The 22,106-nt window shown below is 61.0% G+C and overlaps 3 protein-coding genes across 8 annotated transcripts; 2 read left to right on the top strand and 1 right to left on the bottom strand.

Moving 5' to 3' along the window:
* Positions 1 to 1,861: 1,861 nt before the first annotated feature.
* On the bottom strand, positions 1,862 to 8,664 carry SLC52A2 (solute carrier family 52 member 2). Of its 4 annotated transcripts, XM_049093225.1 has the most exons (6): positions 4,098 to 4,447; positions 3,605 to 3,846; positions 3,401 to 3,516; positions 2,640 to 3,010; positions 2,426 to 2,549; positions 1,862 to 2,316 (listed from the first exon to the last, which is right to left on the bottom strand). In XM_049093225.1, exons 2-6 carry the CDS (start codon positions 3,732 to 3,734, stop codon positions 2,104 to 2,106), a joined length of 954 nt encoding a protein of 317 aa, XP_048949182.1. In that variant the 5' UTR covers positions 3,735 to 3,846; positions 4,098 to 4,447; the 3' UTR covers positions 1,862 to 2,103. The 4 variants fall into 4 exon arrangements, with proteins under 4 accessions (XP_048949182.1, XP_025306556.1, XP_025306555.1 ...); XM_025450771.3 differs by lacking the exon at positions 4,098 to 4,447 and adding an exon at positions 8,524 to 8,664 and having other exon boundaries at positions 2,426 to 2,538; positions 2,640 to 3,516; XM_025450770.3 differs by having other exon boundaries at positions 2,426 to 2,538; positions 2,640 to 3,516; positions 4,098 to 4,451.
* On the top strand, positions 4,525 to 7,524 carry FBXL6 (F-box and leucine rich repeat protein 6). 3 transcript variants are annotated; one of them, XM_025450746.3, is made up of 9 exons: positions 4,525 to 4,961; positions 5,178 to 5,336; positions 5,495 to 5,540; positions 5,859 to 5,990; positions 6,065 to 6,172; positions 6,258 to 6,371; positions 6,440 to 6,671; positions 6,757 to 7,003; positions 7,272 to 7,524. In XM_025450746.3, exons 1-9 carry the CDS (start codon positions 4,567 to 4,569, stop codon positions 7,420 to 7,422), a joined length of 1,584 nt encoding a protein of 527 aa, XP_025306531.1. In that variant the 5' UTR covers positions 4,525 to 4,566; the 3' UTR covers positions 7,423 to 7,524. The 3 variants fall into 3 exon arrangements, with proteins under 3 accessions (XP_025306531.1, XP_048949178.1, XP_025306530.1); XM_049093221.1 differs by having other exon boundaries at positions 4,526 to 4,961; positions 5,495 to 5,558; positions 6,258 to 6,290; XM_025450745.3 differs by having other exon boundaries at positions 4,527 to 4,961; positions 5,495 to 5,558.
* Positions 7,741 to 9,811, top strand: TMEM249 (transmembrane protein 249). The gene is made up of 6 exons (XM_025450397.3): positions 7,741 to 7,745; positions 8,057 to 8,280; positions 8,504 to 8,598; positions 8,884 to 9,079; positions 9,264 to 9,349; positions 9,508 to 9,811. The coding sequence occupies exons 1-6, from the start codon at positions 7,741 to 7,743 to the stop codon at positions 9,703 to 9,705; spliced, it is 804 nt and encodes a 267-aa protein (XP_025306182.3). The 3' UTR covers positions 9,706 to 9,811.
* The last annotated feature ends 12,295 nt before the right edge of the window (positions 9,812 to 22,106 follow it).

The following is a 22,106-nucleotide window of genomic DNA, read 5'->3' as shown; positions in this document are numbered from 1 at the left end:
CTGTGATCAGACCCCGTGCTGGGGGACCGTGGGTAGGAAGGGTGTGCCAGGCAGCTCTCAGGGACTTGGCCCTGAGCATCTCCCTCCCCTTGTTATTTCCTACCAGGCAGGGACAGGAAGGCCCTTGAGGCTTCTAAGGGCAGTGGCTTCCTCAAATTGTCCACTTCAGCCCTGGCCCCCAGGTTCAGGGCCACCTGCCCCCTCTCCAGGAGAGCATGCATGTCCTACCGGGCCTCACTCCTCTGTGGCCCGTGGACCTGGCCCACGTGCTCACATGGGCAGAGATGAGGCTCTTGCAAACGCCTTTGATCATCGCCTGACGGAAGAGAGCAGGAACCGGGACGCGGCTCCAGCCCCAGGTGGGCAGGGATGGTGCTGGGGGTGGGGGATGAGGGTGTGCCCACGCCCATGTCCTCATCCTCCTCCCTCTGAAGCTCTCCACTCACCACCACGGACAGCGGTTTCCACACTCACACCCCACCAGCCCGGACTCCCACAGGCGAACAGCCAGGTGAACCCCTGTGGCCCCTGCTCCTCCTCTAGGCCGGCCAATGTCCTGGGAGCCTGGGACCTGGTGGGGGCCTCCCGCCCTCAGGGCTGTGCTGTGTCTGAGCCACTTGGGAGCCCAGGCCCTCCCAATACTTGATGCAGCCCCAGACCACAGGCTCAGCGGCCAAGGCCTCGGGTGCCCCCCTCGGTCCTCTGGCCGGTCCTGCCTGGGACCTTCAAAGGCCCACGTGCGGGCCACATTAAGGACAGGCAGCTTCTGAAGTTTAAAAGGGCTTCCGGAAACCAGGACAATCGTGGGAAGGAGCCAGGGAAATGGGAGCAGGAGCCATTTTTCCCAGCGCCCACCACCCACCCGAGCTGCACAGTCCCCGCTGCAGAATGGTGGGGACAGGATCCCAGTGCCAGATCCAGTCCCGCTGGAGCAGAGCTCAGGTGTCCCACCTCCCCTGTGGAGCCTGGGTTCCCCCATGGGCCTCCGCTTCTTGCCTGCCCAGAAAGCCCGAGCCCCTGCCCACTGCAGCGTCTGCCCACGTGTCCTGAGGCCTTGTTGGCCGCCTGGCCGTGGCCTTGGCCCTCCATCAGGTCCCTTCCAGCTCTTTATGCAGGATGACCACCCAGAGCAGCACAGGCCACAGCCTAAGGCTCTGCTCCCTGCAGATGCTACCCAAGCAGAGGCCCAACCGCTGTCCCAGGGCCGGGGCAGGTGTGAGCTGCTCAGGGACAGGGGCCCTTGGTCAGAGGCCCCGGGAGAAGGCACATGCTTGTCTGAATGCAGTGTGCGGCATTTGCACATTTGATCACAGAAAGCAGCCAGAAACTAGCCGCTTGTGGCTCAGGGAAGGGAACGATGCTCCTGACCAGAAGGATCCCTAAGTTGGCCAGAACCTTAGACCCCAGTGTCCTCAAAGCCCTACTGACAGAGCCCCTACAGTGCCTGGGCCTCACAAGAGGATCCTCCCACACGAGCAGACCAGACGCTACCACTGCTGCACCACAATGAAGCAGCAGCCTCCTGCGGGACCCTCGCACCTCGCTGGCTCCTCCTAGCACACGGCCGGAGGCTTGCAGAGCAGTGGCCCCCACAGGAAGAGGCCCCACCACCCGACGGGAGATCCTGGGGAAGCTGGTGTCAGGTGGGCACCACGCGCCTCTGACCACGGTAGTCAGTCCTCGGGAGGAAGTTCCAACAAGCAATGGAGGGGTGGGCAGCAGAGTCCAGGGCTCAAAGGGCGCAACCCAGAATCTATGAGCAGCCAGGAGGCTGGGGGGCCCTACCGAACGGTTCATGTCATCCCTCCAGCTCAGCAGACGTCCACCTGCACAAAGACACTACAGGAGTTAACTACTGGGATCCATGGAGTAACAGTGATTTATTGTGTAAAGCCCACATGGGTTCCAGATCTCGGCCCAAGTCCACAGCCCTAGCCGGACCCTGGTTCTGGGCCTGCTCTGTGGTCCCCACCCTGACCAGTATCTGCTATGGAGTGTACAGGTATCCACGAGTACGCCCACGTGTAGGAGGGCCTCCTCGGACTCTGAGCACTTCAGTGCTGCGGCATCTCAGCCCAACGTCAGGTCCCTATCCACCCAGGCTTAGGAGCCACACTGGTCCACACAGTCCTTCCCGCTGCGGAACACGTGATAGATGCTGGTGGGAGGAAACATGGCGACAGCACCGAGCAGGGAGCCCACCTGGATGGCCACTCCAGCTGCCAGCAGCGCCGGCCGGCCGCCACCGTGCAGCAAGGAGCTCGCGGCCACCTTCACGTAGGAAAACACACCCGAACACAGTACCCATGACAGCACCTGAAGGATGGACACAGCAGCAGGCTGAGCATGAGATGTTCCCTGCTCTGGGGCAACCCCCACCACCACCACCGCAACCACTTTGCCTCAGTATTCCCAGCACACTTACCACAAGGACCACCCCTGCAGAGGTGCCCACCAAGGGCGGGCAAGGGCTCAGGATTGCCAGTGCCATCAGGTAGGACCCAAAGAGCATGCCCAGCACAGAGAGACCACCCAGCCCTGCCAGAGACCTACACGGGTGAGCAGAAGTTCAGGACTGGCCGCACCACAACCCAGCGCCCATCCCTAAACTCCACCCCAAGCAGCCGGGACCCTCATACCTGCATAGCACGCCCATGGCCAGAAAGCAGGCGAGAGGGTTGGCGGCGCTGCCCAACACCACTGCCAAGTGGTAGGCCAGGCGGCCATAGGGCAAGCAGGAAAAGCTCTGCACGGAAGGCAACACACCGTTGGTCAGTGCATTGGTGATGGCCAGCAGGCCCAGCAGGCAGGCACTGTGGACGGAGAGCAGCCGATGGGCGTCAGGGTCTGGGCTGGGAGGGGCGCCTGCTGCTTGGTTCGGTGACTCCTGCAGCGGTGAAGCCTCTTCCTCCTCCTCCTCCTCCTCCACTCCTGGGGTCCTCACCCGCAGGTCAGACCCCAGACCTGCTGTGGATGCAGATGGCGGTGATGGCAACAACAGCAGCAGACCCTGGAAGGCAGCAGCCGAAGTGACCAGAAGAGCGGTCAGCACCCAGAAAAAGGTGCTGGCGGGAAAACGCTCTGGGAAGTCGTTGGGGAGCCAGAGGGTGCCATTGGAAGAAGCTGGCAGACATTCGAGGTGGCCTACGCCTTGCAGTAGGGCCAGCACACAGGGCAGCAGGGCGCTGAGGCCCTGACCCAGGAAGAAGGAGCGCAGGAAGGGAGGTGGCAGGTGGCTCAGGAAGGGCAGGAAGGTGACATTAGAGGCACAGCAGGCCAGGGCCAGCACGGAGGCCAGCGTCAGGAAGGCCACGGAGTGGAGCTGCCCCGCTATGGGGGCCACGTGGTGCCACAGTGGGGCCAGCAGGGCTGTGCCCACAACGCTCAGCGCCTGTACCACCTGAATGGGGACCCGCTCGCTCTTGCCCGGAGCCAGCCGCCTCCACAGAGTCACCAACAACAGACCCAGGTTCCCCAGCGCCACCAGCACAGACAGATAGGACGGCAGACTCCAACCTGCGGGGAGGGGAGAGCAGCGGTGAGAGGCGGCAGCTCAGGGCAGCCAACCCCCGCCCCCTGCGCGCCCCCTGCACGCCCCGCTCACCCTCGGGAAGGTCTTTCACCACCACGGGCAGCTCCACCCAGATCCCGTTGATGGCAGCCCAAGAGCCCATGCCAAAGAGGGCCACCAGCAGGTGTGTCGACAAGAGGCGGCCCAGCGGGGGTGCTGCCATCCGGCCCGCGCTGGGCCCCGCAGCACAGCCCAGGGTCACGGCCTGCTCCTCCGTCCCCGCCTCGGCCCGAGCGCACGCTCCGGCTCTGCCGCGACCCCAAGGCCTCCGACACCTCGAAGAAAACAGACGCGGACGCGGGGCCACACGTCAGACAGACCTGCACGGCGACGAGCAGGGCCAGCGGGCCTCGACGGTGCCGGGGCGGCGCACCCGGAACGCGCTAGCGGCAGGAGGCGCAGCACGCGGGGCCCCGGCAGCACGCGGGGAGGGGGCCCCACGCCCCGCCTGCGCTGCTCGGGCCACCACCGCCCGCCCCCGGGGCGGACCCGGACCCGGGACGGGGATCCCCAGCGCCGCGCACACCTCGGCTGCCGCTCCGCCCCGGCGAGAGTTCCAGGCTTCTGCGAGCCCCGGGCCGGCGGGAGCGAAGGCGGGTCCGCGGGGAGGGGGCGTGTCCACGGACGGGGGCGTGTCCTCGGGAGGGGGCGGGCCCCGCACCGCCCCTCGCGGCGTCCGGTGGGCGGCGCAGAGCTGCCGGGCGCCCCCCGCCCCGACAGCCAGGCGTCTCGCCACGCTCCACCGGCGGCGCCTCGGGCCCGGAGCCGGGGGCGGGGGCCGGGAACCACTGCCCCGCCGGACCGAGCGCCCACCCCACAGCCAGACCGCAGGAAGCCGCAGGCCGCGCAGCCCGCCTCGGCCTCCCGCGAGGCCGCAGCCGGAAGTCCCGCCTCGGAAGTCGGGCGCGGGGCGTGTCGGCCCAGGCCCCGCCCTTCCGCCGCGGGACCCGCCCCTTCCGCCGCCCCGGGGCGGCAGGGGGCTTCTGCTGGGAGCTATGGCTGCCGGGGCGGCGCGACGGGCCCGGCGCCGGGTTCGGGGCGCGCAGCCGGCCGGGGAGCGGGCTCGCTCGGCCGAGGACTGGTGGTGGGACCAGCTGGCGCCGAGCGGCTCCGGGTACCACCTGCTGCAGTCGGACAGCATGCTGCTGGTGCTGCCGGGCCCGGGGCCTGCCCGTCCCCGCGTGCACCGGCGCGCCGCCCGCCGCGCTCAGCGGCAGCCGGCCCCCGCGCCCCGCGCCCCGGGCGCCAAGGCCAGGCCTAGAATGGCGCCCGCCCCGGAGCCGCCGCCGGGGCCCGACCCGGGCTGGGGCGACCGCATCCCCCTGGAAATTCTCCTGCAGATCTTCGGGCTGCTGGTGGCGGCCGATGGGCCCGTGCCCTTCCTCGGCAGGTACCTCAGGCCCGGGGGGCGCAGCGGCACGGTCCAGCTGACCTCTTGCCCAGCGGGCGGGTGGCCGCGGCGGGGGCACCGCGGGGGACAGAGCGCAGCCTTTCGGGGGTCCACAGAGAGCCCAGGGCCGGCCCTGCAGCCGAGCTGTCTGCAGCCTGGTGAGGACGACGGGGACCGCGGTCTCGTCGCAGCCCCTCAGCCCAGGTCTCCTCCCAGGGCTGCTCGCGTGTGCCGCCGCTGGCACCAGGCGGCCTCCCAGCCTGCGCTCTGGCACACCGTGACCCTGTCACCGTCGCCGGCTGGCCGCCTCGCCAAGAGTGAAGCCAAGGCCGAGAAGAAGCTTCTCGCCTCCCTGGAGTGGCTTATGCCCAATCGGTGAGACCTTCTCTCTTTTCTTTCTTCCCTGGCTTCCTGTCGGCGGCTGGTAGAAAGCCAGCGGCTGTGTGTGTCTCCCTAGCGGAAGGGGTGGGTGGGGACGCCGCTGTCGGGCAGCGTGGGAACACCGTGCAGCTCTGCCTCTGCTGTCGGCCCAGGTTCTCGCAGCTCCAGAGGCTGACCCTCATCCACTGGAAGTCCCAGGTACACCCCGTGTTGAAGGTGAGAGCTCCAGGCTGCCCTGCCCACCAGCCATGACATTTTGGGATTGCCCAGTACTTCCAGGAAGTGGTCAGGCACCTGGAGCCCAGTGTTGCCCCACGGGGATGCCTGCCTGGGCCTCCTTTCCTGTTGTTTCTTTCAGCAGGGAGGTGTCAGAACTGGGAGCACCATGTTGGCCTGCCATGGGCAGAAAGGAGGTCATAGCTGAGGCAGTAGTGAGGGTTTGGTGTTGGCCACTGGTTTTTTCCTTTGTGGACACATGACCTCTCCCAATCTCTGGTGGTATTCTGTCTTCCACAGCTGGTTAGCGAGTCCTGTCCTCGGCTCACCTTCCTCAAGCTTTCCGATTGCCATGGTGTAACCTCTGACACTCTGATTATGCTAGCCAAAGCCTGCCCTCAGCTCCACAGCCTGGACATACAGCACTCCATGGTGAGCCCTGTGTCCCCAGGGGCCCTGAAGAAGCCTGGGCCAAAGGGACGGGTACCCATGTGCTGGGTTCCCAGGTGGAGTCCACAGCCGTGGTGAGCTTCTTGGAGGAGGCAGGGCCCCGAATGCGCAAGTTGTGGCTGACCTACAGCTCCCAGACAACAGCCATCCTGGGTGCGCTTCTGGTAGGTTGGTGATGGGCGGCAGCAGAGCGGGATGCTGAGCCCGGCACAGCCAGGCCGCTGAATCTGTTCTCCTCCATCTCTGCAGGGCAGCTGTTGCCCCCAGCTCCAGGTCCTGGAGGTGAGCACCGGCATCAACCGCAGCAGCACTCCTCTCCAGCTGCCTGTTGAGGGGCTGCAGAAGGGCTGCCCCCAGCTGCAGGTACCTGACACCCCGCCTCTCCCACCTGCCACCCTCCCTTCCCGTCTGCAGCCTGGGCCTCGCTCCAGGTGCTGCGGCTCCTAAACCTGATGTGGCTGCCCAAGCCTTCCGGGCGAGTGGTGACTCCTGGCCCAGGCTTCCCCAGCCTTGAGGAGCTCTGCCTCGCCGGTTCCACCTGCAACTTTGTAAGCAACGAGGCCCTGGGCCGCCTGCTCCACGGCTCCCCTAACCTGCGCCTGCTGGATCTTCGTGGCTGTGCCCGCATCACACCTGCCGGCCTGCACGATCTGCCGTGTCAGGGTCAGCTTTCTCTGGATGGTGGCTGGGCGGGAGGGATGTGGGCACCCTTGCCGCCCCAAGACTCATGACCACTCTTCCCTTGCAGAGCTAGAACAGCTTCACTTGGGTCTTTATGGCACGTCAGATCGCTTGACTCTAGCCAAAGAGGGCAGCCACCTGTTGACTCAGAAGTGGTGCCACACTCTGCGGGAACTGGACTTGAGTGGCCAGGGCTTCAGTGAGAAAGACCTGGAGCAGGCCTTGGCTGCCTTCTCAGCCACCCGTGGGGGCTCACACCCAGCCCTATGCTCTGTCAACCTCAGGGGCACTCGGGTCACACCAAGCACAGTCAGGTCAGCATCCCCATTCCCGGTCTCTTGGAGTCAGTACGGCTTGCAAGTTTCAGTTTACAAAAGGGGAGCACGTGTTGGCCAAGCTCCTGTTTAGGATGGACATTAGGGACACCAAGGGTACTGGGCTTGGGCCTCGGTGGCTGTGGGTGGCAGAGCCAGGTGTGGCGCCTGGGCAGAGAGGGCTTCTTACCTTGGCCAAGCCCCAGCGGGGCCTGGGTCTTTTGGGAACCAGCGGCTCGACTCCCCATGGTGTGCCCTGCCCCCACAGCTCTGTCATCAGCAGCTGCCCAGGCCTGCTCTATCTCAACCTGGAGTCCTGCCGCTGCCTTCCTCGGGGCCTGAAGCGGGCCTACCGAGGCCAGGAGGAAGTCCAGTGGTGCCTGGAGCAGCTGCTCACCAGCCTCCCCTCCTCCAGCTAGGCAGCTCCAGACCCCCAGCCCTCAGGTAGTCAGCGGTGCCTGCCACCCTTTCCACATTTTGGATGTTTAAGCATTTTTTAAACAATAAAACATTTTTAGGAACTCTGTGTGGTCCTTAAGGTGGGGATGAGAGGCCAGGTGTTGTGCCGGCAGGAACCATTCAAGGCTAAAACTGCTGGGAGCCTGAGGGTAGGGGTAGGAGTGCATTGCTGATTCACCGAAGTGCTTGAATCTTGGAATGTGTGTGTCCTGCCCTCAGGGACAGGGGGGTGAGCTGTCTGTGCTTGTGTTTGAGGCTCCGCCTGGGCAAAAGTGGCCATGGGGTAAGGGCGGCCCTGCTCAGCTGGGAGGTCCAGTGTGCAGTGCCTGCCTGCAGACCTCCAGCGCAGGCCTGGGATGTCTGGCCACCCGCCCTTGAGGTGAGGCCTGTGAACCGGGCTGTGCAGGGGGCCTCTGTGGTGTGGGCACTTCCGACAGAGAGGTAGGAACAGAACAGCCCCTTCTAGAACGCGCTGCCCAGAGCTTCTAGAATCCCGGCCGGCCCAGCCAGAACCACCCGCCACGGCGCTCCTCCGCCCTCCGTCTGACAGACGCTCCTTCCTGGACCGCAGACCTGGAGGCTTTGTCGTCCCAGGTACTGGCGTGACCCTGAGCCCGGGGCGTGGGCGGCCTGCGGGAGCCCCGCTGACCCTCTGTGCCCAACGCAGGCCCCCAAGGGCCGGGCTAGCGGCCTGCCCACGACCTCCGGAGGCAAGCGCTTCCAGCTCTGGGCCCTGGGGCTCTTCTGCACCCAGCGCCACCTGGCCAAGCGCCTGAAGAACAACAGCTTCTACCCGTTCACACAGCAGCAGCCCAACGGTGCGCGCGGGCCGGGGCCGGGGCGCCCCCTGCACCCTCGGGAGCGGCGGCCTGGGTGGGGGCGCGGGGCGCGGGGCGGGGATCCGATGTGCGTGCGGCCTGTATGCCGACCGCGCCCCGGGCCCTGCGTGCGGAGGCTGCTCTGGCCCGAGCGCTGGCACTGCCACCCCCGCTGCCGGCAGGGCCCGGCCGTCCTCACGCGCCACCGCCACGCTGCCCGCAGTCTTCGTGCTCGAGTACTACCTGGACACCCTGTGGAAGGGCACGCTGCTCTTCGTCGTCTGCCTCCTCCTCGTCAGCTTCGGCGTGGTGAGCCAGGTCTGAGCTCCCGGCCGCGCCCCAGCGCAGGGCGGGCCTCTTGGGGGCTGCCGCGCCCGGCCCGGCCCCGGCCCCGGCCCCGGCCCCGCCCCCACCCCGACACTCACCCTGGCCCCGCCCATGGTCCCGCCCCCACCCCGGCCCCGCCCCTCACAGTGGCCCTGGCCCCTCACTCACCTGGCCCCGCCCCGACGCTCACTCGGCCCCGCCCCCTCGCCCCGGCCCCGCACATGGCCCCGCCCCGGCCCCGCCCCCTGGCTGCTTAGGTCCGGGCGGCTCCGGCAGGTGCGGAAGCAGGAGACTTGGGGCTTCCCCGCGTGCGGCCTGGCCGTGGGCCTGTGGCTCATGATTTCGTCTTTGGCGCGGCGCCGCCTGGTGCTGAACCACGCGCGGGGCACGTACCACTTCTCCATCCAGGGCCGCACCGTGTGTCAGGGCCCTATGCACCTGGTCTACGTGCGCCTGGCGCTCAGCTCCGACGGTGAAGCACCGCGCGGCCGCCGACCGGGGAGGGTGTGCAGGGGGAAGGGTGCCAGCCCTCTGCCCCGTCCCCCGGCTCTGGCCCCCGGAACCCCCAGCCCCCGGAGCCTCCCCTCGCCCTCGCCCTCGCCCCATGGAGCCCCCACCCCCGGAGCCCCCGGGCTGAACTGCTCCCCCCACTGCAGCCTACGGAAGGTGCTTCTTCCAGCTGGTTCTGTGCGGCCACAAACTAGAGCCGCTGGTGCTGGTGCAGCTGTCAGAGCGCTACGAGGTGGGTCCCGGGACGCACTCCCTCCCCTCCTCCGTCCTACGCGAGGCCCCCACCGCTTAGGGGCTTAGCACGGGCCGCTCCTCCGGCACAGCGCGGTTCCCACACGGCCCGCGGCGCAGGGCGGACCGTCTTCTCCTGACTGCCGCCTGTACCCGCAGCAGATGGAATACCTGGGCCGTCACATTGCCCGGAAGCTCAACATTAACTACTTTGACTGCCTGGCCACGTCCTACCGCCACGTGGTCCGCCACTGGCCGCTGGGGGCCGCCTTCAGCCCGGGCATCGTGCAGCGCAAGACCCGCACGTACGACAAGCGGGACTCCCAGTCCGACCTGGACCTGGACCTGGACGTGTGACGCCACAGGCAGCCTCGCTCCCCGCACCCCTGCCCACGAGCTGCATTCTCCCTTCCCGGCCAGTCTCTCACCTTTACCCCCTCAATAAAGCTGCCTGTCGCTTCCAGGAAGTGCTCCCTCTGGGAGGGGAGGGCAGGGAAGGGGGGGAGGCCCCTGCTCCAGGGTCTTCCCCTACTGCCCACCTCCCAGGGCCTCAGGGAGCACATCTTGGAGTCTGGGTTGGAAGATTGGGGGTGGCGATAGGAGCAGGGTGAGCAATGAGCAGCAGGCCCCCCAGGACTCCTCACTGGACAGGTGTGGGACCCCCTGCCTCCCTGTCAGCAGCACTTAGCTGTCCTGCCTGGCCTCGGGAGTGTGGACCAATGAGGCATCCGGGAGTCAGAATCTGGTCAGTCTGTGTTCCTAGTCCACTCAGCAATGGGAGGGGGCATAGCCACGGGTCCAGCCTTGTGCCTATGTGTCCCCAAAGTCAGGGCTGCAGCGCTCCTAGGGAGTACGTTGCAGAGCCCTGGAGCAGGGTTCAAGGCCTGCTGGGTGGACCCATGCATCCCTGGAGCTTCCTTCCCCATGCCCACTGGCCCACCAGTCCCCTATCCCCTTGTCCAGTGGGTGTTCCCCCCTCCTGGGTAGCAGGAGCTGCTGTGGGAGTGGAGAGGGCAGTGGGCTATTGTGGCCCCCGCAGGAGTGGCAGCTGGCAGTGTCCATGTGGCTCCCCTGGTCAGCATTTCCCCTCAGGGCCTCGCTGGTGACCTAGGTCTCTGAGTGTTATATCAGTGAGTGTCCCTGGAACCAGAACCAGCTGCATAATTTGCAGGGCCCCATGTGAAATGAAAGTGCAGCACCTCTTGTTAAAAGAGTTATTGAGAATTTCCAGGAGACACTAAAGCATTAAGCCCAGGATGGGGGTGCCTGCCTGGCTCGGTCAGTGGAGCATGTGACTCTTGATCCTGGGATTGTGTTTGAGCCCCATGTTGGGTGTAGTTTACTTAGTTAAACAAACAAAACAACAACAAAACCCTGTATGGATCCTTCTGAGGATGACTTCCCTGGGTCACATGCCATGGAGCTCATCCTGCCTGGAACCATGGCTCAGAGTCACTCACTGATCAACTCCTGATCCCAAGGTGGCCAAACCCAGTGGGTGCGCGGGCAGGATCCAGGGACTGCTGGAATTGCTTCAGGCAATGGTCATGGCACAGGTGCAGGCTCCTCTTGCCCTTCAGAAGATAGGGCCCAAGTTATCCCCAGGTGAGTGCCTTGCTTTTGCCAGGGGACAGGCTGGAGAGGGTGAGCAGAGCTGGCATGAGGGGCTTGGGACAGGTTGGGGGAAACGTTATGAGGGGAAGGTGAGGAGTGGGAGGTGGAGGCCATGGGGCTAGCCTCGCTGCGTGAGTGGCTCGTGGCTGAGCTAGGCCCCCAGTGCGTCTGCTCTGAAGGGGTTACAAAGGCATGTCAGTCCCTCGGGCTCTGGGAGGCTGCTCAGGTCAATGCTTCAGGTTGGGGACTTAGTTGCATCTAGGAAGGCAAACTTCCCGTCCTCCTTGGGCTGACCATCTTTTTTTTTTTTTTTTTGGCAAGATTTTATTTATTTATTCATGAGAGAGACACATAGAGGCAGAGACACAGGCAGAGGGAGAAGCAGGCTCCCTGCGGGGAACCCTGATGCAGGACTCTATCCCAGGACCCCTGAGCCGAGGGCCACCCAGGCGTCCTGGGGCTCACAATCTTAAGAGGGACATACTGTGAAGAGCTAACTTGTATACTGCCAAAGAGGCTGGAGGTGGGGTGGTGTCCCCCTAGCTCGGGGGATCAGGGAGGATGCACATTTGAGAATCCTTCCCAGGATGGGGAGGGATGCAGCATTTGAGCTGATGCCGCAGGCGGGGGTCATGCAGAGCTCTGGAGAAGAGCACCCGGCAGGGGTGGGGGAGTGGAGGGGGGTGGGGAGTGGGGGATGAGGGGGTAGGATGCAGGAACCAACTTCCAGGCTGGGCAGAAGAGGAAAGGACAGTGAACACCTCGTGAGGGCAAGCGGGATCCCTTTGCCCATCCTCCACTCATTCCTTAGGGAGAAACTCCCCCAAATTTAACTAGGCCTATGGTCCCACAGAGCAGGGACTCCGTTGCCGAGCCTCCATCGCAGGTAGATAGACGTTGTCTTGGGACTAAGTCCTGGCCAATGCAATATAAGAATTGGTGTGTAGAATTACCAAATGCATCCTTAAGGGGGGTGGCCTATCTTTCCATTTCCTTCCCCCCACACCCGGCCTGTAGCTTCAGCAACCACCTTGGATGACGAGGTACCCAGGCACGGGTTGAGGAGAGCAGAGCAGCAAGATGGAATCGTGGAAGCCTGAACACTGCAGCTGCCCTGCGCACTGGATGGCTTAGGCTGAACTCTTTGCAAAAGAGTAAGATTTCTACAGTTTAAGTTATTGTTATGCAGAGTTTTCTAACACTTGTAACCAAGCCTCTGATTCAAAAGGAAAGGAAAGGAAAGGAAAGGAAAGGAAAGGAAAGGAAAGGAAAGGAAAGGAAAGGAAAGGAAAGGAAAGGAAGAAAAGAAAAGAAAAAAGAAAAGAAAAAAGAAAAGAAAAAAGAAAAGAAAAGAAAGAAAAGAAAAAAGAAAAGAAAAAAGAAAAGAAGAAAAAAAGTATTGTTAGCTTCAAGGGGCGACAGAGTGGGTGGAGATTCAGAAGCTTCAAGGAACAAAATCAAGGCAAGGTGTGAAACAGTCTTCCCAGAGAAGGAAGACGAACAGGATAAAGAAAGCATAGTAAGATTTTCTGGTCGTGTGCAGAGCCCACTTTGAGACATGTTTTGTAAACTTAAAGGATGAGTGAGTGTGCTTTTGTGTTTTTCTCTAGCACAGTTTTGCTGCTTTGATGCAGGTGTGGAGTTGGAAGATAGTTCGGTCTAACAAGGGTTGGGGATGCGTGAGGAAAGTATAAGAGTGTGGGGTTCAGGGAAGGGATTACGATTTTGGACTATGGGACTCGGGCTGGGAAGGCAGACAGTGAGGACGGGAGTCAGGGGTGCAGACCAAGCGGCTTCAGTTCCCTGTTGATACCTAACAAACCAGCCTCAGCTTGAGGCCTTTGAAACTGCAGGTCCTCACTGGAGCCGGGCCGCAGGCGGGGCTCAGCTGGGCGGTTCCACTTGCTCCCGGTGGGGGCCAGGCGTCCAAGCTGACCCCCAGCCTCCAGGGCCTCTTTTCAGGTGGTCTCTCATCACTCAGCAGACTCTCTTGTTACCGGGTTTCCAGGAGGGAGTGTTACAAGCAGCGCAGCCTCACTGGGCCCCATCCCATTAAGCCTCTGTGTGCATCATTCATGCCAATGTCCTAGTGGCCAAGCAAGTCACAGGGCCAAGCCCAGAGTCACGTCCATGAAAAGTAGGAGTTTCACAAGGGTCCTGAATGTGGGGAGTCCACCACAGTGCACCCTCTGGCCTCTCCCAGACCCCCCAATAGCTCATCTCATCACAGCACCCGGCTCAGACCTTAAGTCCAGGATCTCCCATCTAAGTCAGGTCCAGGGGCAAATGAGGTTGCTCAGGGGTCCTTCCTTGGGCCACCCTGCTGTGTGTGTCCTCCTTGCAGAGACCCATGAGCTAAAAAAACCCAAGCTCTCTTTCCCTACATACAGGATGTACATGAATGAGACAGGGAAGGATACCTTTAACAGACAATCTTAAAATATGAGGAAGTGGGACACCTGGGTAGCTCAGCGGTTTAGCACCTGCCTTCAGCTCAGGGCATGACCCTGGGGTCCTGGGATCGAGTCCCACATCGGGCTCCCTGCTCTGAGTCTCCTTGTCCCTCTGCTTCTGCCTGTCCTCCTGATCACGCTCTCTCTCTCAAATAAGTAAAGTCTTAAAAAAGAAAAAAAAAAAAAAAGAAACTGCTTTACATCTCTTAGGCATCTGAAGGAGAAGCCTCGAGGTCCTACATTTCTTAAAGATTTTATTTTATTTTTTATTTATCCATGAGAGACAGAGAGAGGCAGAGACACAGGCAGAGGGAGAAGCAGGCTCCCAGCGGGGAGCCTGATGTGGGACTCGATCCCGGTTCTCCAGGATCATGCCCGGGGCCCAAGGCAGGTGCTCCATCGCTGAGCCACCCGGGCGCCCCTCTAATTTCTTCTTGAAAACTAAAAGGTTCTGTCCTTAGCTCATTCACTGCTTGTGATCCGTTCGATGTGACGGGCAGCTCGCCACCCTCATGGCTCTCGAGCTGCGGGTACATTAAGACAACAGCGCTCTATGATCTCGCAGCTCTGGGGACCAGAAGTCTGAAATCGAGGTGCCCCAGGGTTGGCTCCGTCTGGGGTCCCCGGGCGACTCCGCGACAGGCCCCCTCCCAGCCTCTGGCGGTGCCATCCTCAAGCCCCCTGGCCCATCTGCCTCTGCGTCCTCAGGCATCTGTCTTCACCGGTGCCCTGTCTCGCAGGCGCGTTCCCTCTCCCTGTAAAAGCACCAGTTCCCCTGATTAAAGGTCCCCTGCTCCCGTGATGCCCTCCCCTGAGCTAATGGCATCTGCAAGGACCTTATTCCCAAAGAGCATCACATCCAGGAACACCTGGGGCTTAGGATTTCAATACATTATTTTTGCAGGTGACACAGTGGCACACACGACAGGCATTTCCACCATTTCCTGGATGTCCCCTCGCCCAGAAGCAGGTCATTAGGTACATTTTCTCCCTTCCAGGTGACGGAAGGCAACCGCCTCGCCAGTCTCCGCGCTAACACGCATCCCCTTTCTCCGGCCTCAGTTTGTACTTTCTTCCCTTCCAGCCTCATCCAACAATCTCTTCCATCTCCGCTTATCACCTGGCCCCAGAGCCAGTGCCACTGGTTCAGGTGTTGCTGCGCCGGAGCACGCTCTTGGGCCAGGGTGGCCATGCCCGGTGGTCAGCTGCCAGGACCTGGCAGGCCCTGGAGCCACCCAGTCCCAGACCCCCACCTGGTGGTCAGCTCAGGTCCCCTGCTGTGCAGGCCACTCCTCTTCTGGACACTTGCACATGACAGGTGGCGGCCACAGCCTTCAGCTCATGGACACTGTAGCTGTGCCCCTGGCCGTAGCTGTCACCCCCGGAACTGACCCCGGAGCTGCGGGGACACTGAGCCCAAGCTCCCAGGGGCCATGCTTGCTCTCACCCCATGGTGCCTGGGCTGTGTGCTCCACCTGCAGGGACAGGTGTGTCATACACTAATAATACACCCCCTCCTGCACATTCCTTTTGAAGAACTCTCTAACCCACTATAGAGCTCCTTTGGGTTTTAGCACCTGCCCCTGTTTCCACACCCACAGCACGTGCTGTGAGTCACAAGCCTTGTGGTGGGAAGTGGGGACAGACCCGAGGGGAGTATACGAGGGCAGAAGAGAGAACGGTCCCTGAACGTTCAAGGAGAGGACGTCCTTATCAGGGGGCAGCGCTTCCGCCAGCCCAGCTTAGGGGGTCTGGACGTGAAATACGTGCAGGGCACCCCCCAGCTGGCCTCACCCCGTACAGGAGGTTCTCGTTCACTCTCAACCAGGACCTGGGCCTGGCACAGGTATTTTGTGTTTTTTTTTAAATTTTTTATTTTATTTTATTTATTTATGATAGGCACACAGTGAGAGAGAGAGAGAGAGGCAGAGACATAGGCAGAGGGAAAAGCAGGCTCCATGCACCGGGAACCCGACGTGGGATTCGATCCCGGGTCTCCAGGATCGTGCCCTGGGCCAAAGGCAGGCGCTAAACCGCTGTGCCACCCAGGGATCCCGTATTTTGTGTTTTTTAATATTTTTATTTATTTATCTATTTAAGAGGAATGTGTGCAGGGGAGAGAGAGAGAGAGAGAGAGCCCACGGGTGGGGCCCCACCCAGGAACCCGGGATAGTGCCCTGAGCAGAAGGCAGGCACTTCACCGACGGAGCCCCCTGGGCACCCTGGCACAGCTTTTGCAGTAAGTTTAGTCTTCTTTGAAACAACCCTCTCAATCCCTGCAATATTCTTTATTTACAAATCTACTTTGTGGGGCACCAGGGTGGCTCAGCAGCAGAGCATCTGCCTTCGGCCCAGGGTGTGACTCCGGGGTCCCGGGATCGAGTCCCACATCAGGCTCCCTGCAGGGAGCCTGCTTCTCCCTCTGACTGTGTCTCTGCCTCTCTCTGTGTGTGTCTCTCATGGATAAATAAATAAAATCTTAAAAAAAAAAGAAATCTACTTTGTACTATGCAAACATAGCCCCCCCAGCCTTCTTTAGTGTTTATGTGGTGTATCTTTTCAGGTCCTCTTATTTTAACCTATTTCCATTTACGATGGGCTTATTGTAGACAGCGTGCAGTGGGGGCCCGCTTTCTTACACCACCTGGCAACCTCTGCCTCATAGTTGGGGTGTCCACACCACTTGCATGTAATACGATTAGAGACACAGCTGGGTTTGGATCTACAAACCTGCCATGTGCTTTCTATGTGTCCCATCTCTTCCTGTTTTCCTTTCCCTCTTCTGCCTTCTTTTGTATTTGCTGCGAATTTTGCATGATTTCTTTGTTGGCTTATTATTTTGTTTTAAGATTTTTAAAAAAATTTATTTATGAGAGACACACAGAGATAGAGGCAGAGACACAGGCAGAGGAAGAAGCAGGCTCCACGCAGGGAGCCGGACATGGGACTCGATCCCAGGATCCTGGGGTCATGCCCTGAGTCGAAGGCAGACACTAAACCACTGAGCCACCCAGGTGTCCCTAATTTCTTTATTCTTTACAGATACACCTTTGACTTATCAGAGTCCACATTCCAGTGACTTAGGCCACTTCACCCACGCTGTGAGCACTTTGCCATCCTGTCCTTCCATCTCTGCCACCCCAACTATGCTATCTAGTTATATGTTCCACTTCTATATATGTTTCAAACCCCACATACATTGTTAATTCTACGTAGTCAGTTGATCATCTTTTAAATAATAAAAAACAAAGTGTTTACATTTACTTCTTAGTTACAATTCGCATACTTCTCATTTCTTTGTAGACATGGATATTTTCATCTGGTGTCATTTTCTTCTGTCTGTAGGGCTTTCTTAAGGATTTCTTGTAGTGTGGGTCAGCTGGTGACGAATTCTTACAGCTTTTTTTTTTTTTTTCTTACAGCTTTTATATGTCTGAAACATCTATCTAACCTGTGCATTTCAAAGATATTTTCACTGGGTATCAAACTCCAGGTTGACAATGTTTTCTCCCAACACTTTAGAGATGCTGCTCCACCATCCTCTAGCTTGCTTTATTTCCATGAGAAATCTGTTGTCAGGACCTGGGTGGTTCAGCGGTTGAGCACCTGCCTTCAGCTCAGGGCATAATCCTGGGGTCCCAGGATCAAGTCCCACATTAGGCTCCCTGCATGGAGTCTGCTTCTTTCACTGCCTACGTCTCTGCCTCTGCCTCTCTGTGTGTGTCTTTCATGAATAAATAAATAAAATCTTAAAAAAAAAAGTCTGTTGTCATCCTTATCTTTGCTCATTTATACACAGTATGTTGATTCCTCCCCACACCCCCTGGTGGCTGCTTTTAATATTTCCCTTTATCACTTGATTATGATCACACAGAGAGACACAGGCAGAGGGAGAAGCAGGCTCCGTGTGGGGAGCCTGATTGGGACTCGATCCCAGGACCCCAGGGTCATGGCCTGAGCCAGAGGAAGACACTCAACTACTGAACCACTCAGGTGTCCCTGTCCTGTGTCTTGATACAAGAACAACTGTGTTGTTAAAATTGATGGAACTCCAGGGGTGCCTGGGTGGCTCAGTCAGTGAAGCATCTTGCTTTCGGCTTAGGTCATGATCCTGGGGTCCTGGGATCAAGCCCTGCATCAGGCTCTCTGCTCTGCGGGGAGTCTGCTTCTCTGCTATCTCTGTCTCTGTCTTAAATAAATAAATAAATAAATAAATAAATCTTTAGGAAAAAAAAAACGGATGGAACTCCATGCTTTACACATTTATTGTATGGAATTCTATCTCAGGCTTGAAATGAGGCCCAAGGATCTGGGAAGATCGGGGGGTTGGATCCCTTGGGACAAAGTAGGACCTGGGTCACTCAGGGCTGCTGGCCTCTCTGATGGCCCTAAAACGAGGCTGAGGGGACACCCTTCCTGAAGCAAGAAGGGGGCAGAGCCCATGACACCTCCTGGTGACCTCAGGCTGGGAGCCAGGGCCTCCCTCACACAACTCCCAGGCCCTCTGTGCTCTAATGTCTTTATTTACTTACTAAAAGTGGCATTTTGAGATACAATACCTGGGATTTCAGGGAGGGAAAGGAAATCAGATTGGCTGTGAGCCGGTCTTGGGTGATGGTAGTGATGGGCCAATGTGGACCTATCTTTATCTGACCTTTTGCACTTTTGTGCACATCTGATATTTTATATAATAAAACTGTAAACAAAACCCCCTAAAATTTGCATCTTGTTTAATTTGCATGTCTTTCCCAGTAAGGTCTCTTATTTATCGTGCGGTAAATTGCCTGTTAACCCCTTGGGGGTCTCCGCATCTTTGTTCTGTAGGTTCATTTATAGCAGCTATTCTATGATCAGAATATTAACCCATTGTTATACAAACATTTTCTACTACTTTGATATTTGCTCTTTGTTTTTCCTTGTCTTTTTTAAGTAGACATTTTTAGTTGCCTCATGGTCTAACCTCTCTCCCGTAGCTCCCAAGCTCCTGCCCCGGCAGGGACCTGCTCTATCCCATGCTGCTGTCCTCCCGAGCCTCACCCGGTACACACCCCGGCTTCTGGGGCACAGCTAGTCACTAGCAACCCCCCACCAGCCTCAGCCCTGTTGCTGGGAACCCCAGCTCCCCTCTGCCCTGCTCCCTTACTGCTAGCCTTCTCCGGGGGCTGCTTTTTCTCTTCCCACCTCAGCCCCCTGGCCAGGAAGGGGGCACCAGGCACCCCTGTTCCTCATCGTGGCCTGTGGCCCCTTCCCCACTCCTCTCTGCAGGAGTCTTCGCTGACACAAGCCATGAGCCGTGCTAACCACCCAACCGGCCCTGGCTGCGGGCATCACCCCGTCGCCGCACCAGGTCTGCTTTCCCGGTGGCCTCAATTTCTTAGGACCAGCCTGCAGCTCCCTGCTCCTCAGTCATGACCCCTTCTTCCTGCCAATGACCTCGTCCTCTGCCCCAATTATGCCCTTGAGCCTGTTGCCGTCAGTAACTGTCCCCCCTCACATCCCCTCCAGAGTTTCAACCCAACACCCCACTCTCAGACAGTCACCTACCCCCAGCGCAGTCCCAGCTCCGTCCTGCAGATGCCGACCCCAGCACCAGAGCCCCCACGCTGTCACGCCCTCACCCCTTCCTCACTCCATTTAGATTCTACCATCAGTGCCTCCTCTCCCTTGGCTCAGCTGCCCCTCTCAGAAGCTTGCCTGGCAAAAGCCCAAACCTGGATAAACCAAATGCCCCTGCTTATTCCCATTGGCCTCCCTGCAGCTCCTCAAAAATATACAATCCCATCTCCTCTGGAATAGAGGCTGAAGCCCACAACGGTCTCCCAGGCCTGGTCTCTGCCCCGCCTGCTCTCATGATCCAAGTTACCAACTGGCCTCCTCATCTTTCTGGTTAGTATCAGTGTCCTGGGCTGGCCGTGGGCTTTAGGAGCAGGTGGGGGGTGGCTGTTCTGAGCTGTGAGTCTTACCTCACAGCTGGGAAATTGGCAGTTGAGTCAGCCCACTTATGTACACAGGATCTCAACTGACTTCCAGGAAGTCAAAAGTCTTCCAGGAAGACTTCCATTCTCCCGATGAGGAGGAGGGTGTTGGGGTGCCAGGGAGCCAGACCAAAAGAGACTCCTAGCAAGGATCAGATGCTGGCAGCCAGGGAGAGGGATCCAGAGGAGGAGTGGACCTGCTAGGCTAGGCTAGTAGGCTGGGCTAGACTGGATTGGAGCCCCAGCACAGTGGAGGGGGGTGAGAGGGTGACCTGAGGGCCCAGGAGTGAGCACACAAGGGATCTTGGCTCTGCTGGGGGGAGGGTGCTGGGGACATAACACTGTGAGTTTCCTCTTTCTTTCTTTCTTTCTTTCTTTCTTTCTTTCTTTCTTTCTTTCTTTCATTCATTCATTCATTCATTCATTTATTTTGAGTTTCCACTTTAAAGCGTGGCCTTTGAGCAACATGGGACCTGCCCAGGGCGGGAGAGGTCATGCCCAGAAGCAGAGTGAGGTAGAGGGACACAGAACCAACACTGCATCCCCTCACCCCAGGTGGGTAAGATGCTGGGCCCAGCTGCAACATGAACCAGGACAGAGGGAACAGAGGCTCTATGGGGGCAGGGTGGACAGACCAAGGTTCTCGGGTGCTAAGGCCCTGAGGGTTGGAGTATCCCTCAACTGGCTGGGTCCTCGGGGAGCCAAAGTAGCCTCGTCTGGGACTGTGTCCTCTCCTGCAACAAAGCTCACCCCACCCCCGCCAGGTCTTCAGCCCTCAGTGGGAGAGACTCAGGGTGGCCTCCAGGGGAGGATAGCTAAAAGTTTCCAAAAGCATGGGAATCACCATCTCTCCTTCCCCAGTCTCTCCTAGCTGGACCCTAGGACTGGGACGCAGCGACCTTGGGATGCTGGCGGGGGACAGGGGGGGTGCTGGAAAGGAGGTGGGGCGAGGCGGCCCACGTAATTGAGGAATTGAGGCCGGGCCGCATGTGTGCTCTGCACCCCCGCCACTGCGAACTGATGGCCGAGGCCTGGGCCCACCTGCCCCTCCCCGCCAGGCGCCCCAGGGGGCTGCGGACTCCACCTGAGCGAGCGAGATCAAGGGCCGCCCGAATGGTCCCCTAGAGAGCGCAGCCGTGGGACATATGTGTCCGCGCTCTAACGCCTTGTCCGTCAAGAGGGTTGGGAGCGGGGTGGGGGGCGGGGAAGCTGACAGAGGGGCAGGCACGCGGACGGCCAGCCAGGGGCTGGAGGAGTAGATAAATGACGACAGAGGTGAAGGGGCAGCCAGGGGCCGTGGACGGCGGGCAGGGCGCGAGAGCGAGCCGAGGGATAGGCCGCCTGGGCCGCGCGGGGGGCACGGGAGCCGCCGGAGGGGCGGGGCGGCGGCGCCGGTGAAGGGACCGGCAGGGCACGTCCCGCCCGCGCCCGGAGGGTTTGCCCGGTAATTAGGCCTCGGTCCAGATGGGCCCCCAGTCCCGCAATCAAAATGCTAATTGGCCCCGCGCCTCCGGCTGCGCCTCGGCCGGGCCCCCCTGAGAGGGCGCCGGGAACACAGGCTCTGCGGGGGGGGGGGGTGTCCCCGCCCCGCCCCCGCGTCGGGCCGCGCCGGCTGCGGCTCCGCGATAAGGGGGTTGGCGGCGCCCCGCCCCCGCCCCTCGGGAGCGCCCGCCACGCAGGACGAATACGCAGCCGGGCCGAGGCCACAAAGCGGGGCTGCGGGCCCGGCCGCGCACACGGCAGCCGCGGGGCTCGGCACCGCACCCCGGCGCGCCCCCGCCCGCCGCCGCGCCCCCGCCGCGCGCCCCCGCCCGCCGCCCGCGCCCCCGCCGCGCCGCCTGCGCAAGGTCACCGCGAGGAGCGCCGGGCGCGCGCACCCCCTGCACGCGCCCCAGCCCGGCCGCGCCCGGACCCTCCCCGGAGCCGCCGCCACCTCGGCCCTCGGCGACGGCGGGCGCGCGGAGGCGCTCCGAGCGTGGGCTCCCCACCCGACCGGCGCGGGGACGGAGGGGACAATGGCAGCTCGGGGTCCTAATTGAGGACATATGTCCCCGCGCGCGGCCATTGTGCGGCCTGGAGCCCCCGACACCCCCGCACGCGGCCATTGGCGGCCGGGCCTGACGTCATGGGGGCTGCAAACGCGGGGCGGGCGGCCGCGGTAAGGGTTATCCGCCTGGTTGCGGGGCCGCCGGGGGGAGCTGCGGCCGCGCGGGAGGGTGCAAAACCACCCGTGAAGTCGCATTTCTAGAGCAAGGGCACGGCTGCCCCTCTTCCCCTCCCCAGCCCCTTGGCTGCGTCGCCGCCGCGCTAGACATCCGCCCCTGGGGGAAGGGGCAGGGGTGCAGGGAGGCCTCTCCAGAGGGCACGGGGTCAGCCCGGGTGACCGAGTGGCAGGGAGACACTGCGGCACGCGGCGCGCGCAGCGCTTCCACACTGCGCTTCCGCTGCCTCAGCACTCGCTCTCTGGCCTCTCGCCCCCGCCCCCCGAGATCCCCAGCCTCCAGACCCGAAAGCCAGGCGGGCGGGTCGGGGCTGGGATCCGCCCTGCGTCCCTCCCCACTAGATCTCCGGGCTGCGGCTCATGAGTCCCAGGCCTGTTTCCACCTCTCCCCCCACGCACGACAATGCCGCAGACCGCCAGGCCTCCATTCCCGAAGCTGCTCGGGGGAAATCCACACGGGCGGGGGCCGCGGCATCCCCAAGACCCCTCCCAGGA

This window comes from Canis lupus, chromosome 13, assembly GCF_003254725.2.
Source record: "Canis lupus dingo isolate Sandy chromosome 13, ASM325472v2, whole genome shotgun sequence".
NCBI lineage: Eukaryota > Metazoa > Chordata > Mammalia > Carnivora > Canidae > Canis > Canis lupus.
This window is presented reverse-complemented; position numbering and strand designations above follow the sequence as displayed.

Excerpts from the sequence above, each read along its gene's own strand:
- SLC52A2 (XM_025450771.3), bottom strand. The coding sequence starts at position 3,734 with ATGGCAGCACCCCCGCTGGGCCGCCTCTTGTCGACACACCTGCTGGTG. Across the intron at positions 2,539-2,639 it reads GCCATGGGCGTGCTATGCAG|GGCTGGGTGGTCTCTCTGTG; the intron begins GTATGAGGGTCC and ends GGTCTCTGGCAG. Across the intron at positions 2,317-2,425 it reads CTGCAGGGGTGGTCCTTGTG|GTGCTGTCATGGGTACTGTG; the intron begins GTAAGTGTGCTG and ends TCCATCCTTCAG.
- FBXL6 (XM_025450745.3), top strand. The coding sequence starts at position 4,567 with ATGGCTGCCGGGGCGGCGCGACGGGCCCGGCGCCGGGTTCGGGGCGCG. Across the intron at positions 4,962-5,177 it reads CCCGTGCCCTTCCTCGGCAG|GGCTGCTCGCGTGTGCCGCC; the intron begins GTACCTCAGGCC and ends GTCTCCTCCCAG. Across the intron at positions 6,173-6,257 it reads CCATCCTGGGTGCGCTTCTG|GGCAGCTGTTGCCCCCAGCT; the intron begins GTAGGTTGGTGA and ends CCATCTCTGCAG.
- TMEM249 (XM_025450397.3), top strand. Across the intron at positions 8,281-8,503 it reads CACACAGCAGCAGCCCAACG|TCTTCGTGCTCGAGTACTAC; the intron begins GTGCGCGCGGGC and ends CGCTGCCCGCAG. Across the intron at positions 9,080-9,263 it reads CCTGGCGCTCAGCTCCGACG|CCTACGGAAGGTGCTTCTTC; the intron begins GTGAAGCACCGC and ends CCCCCACTGCAG.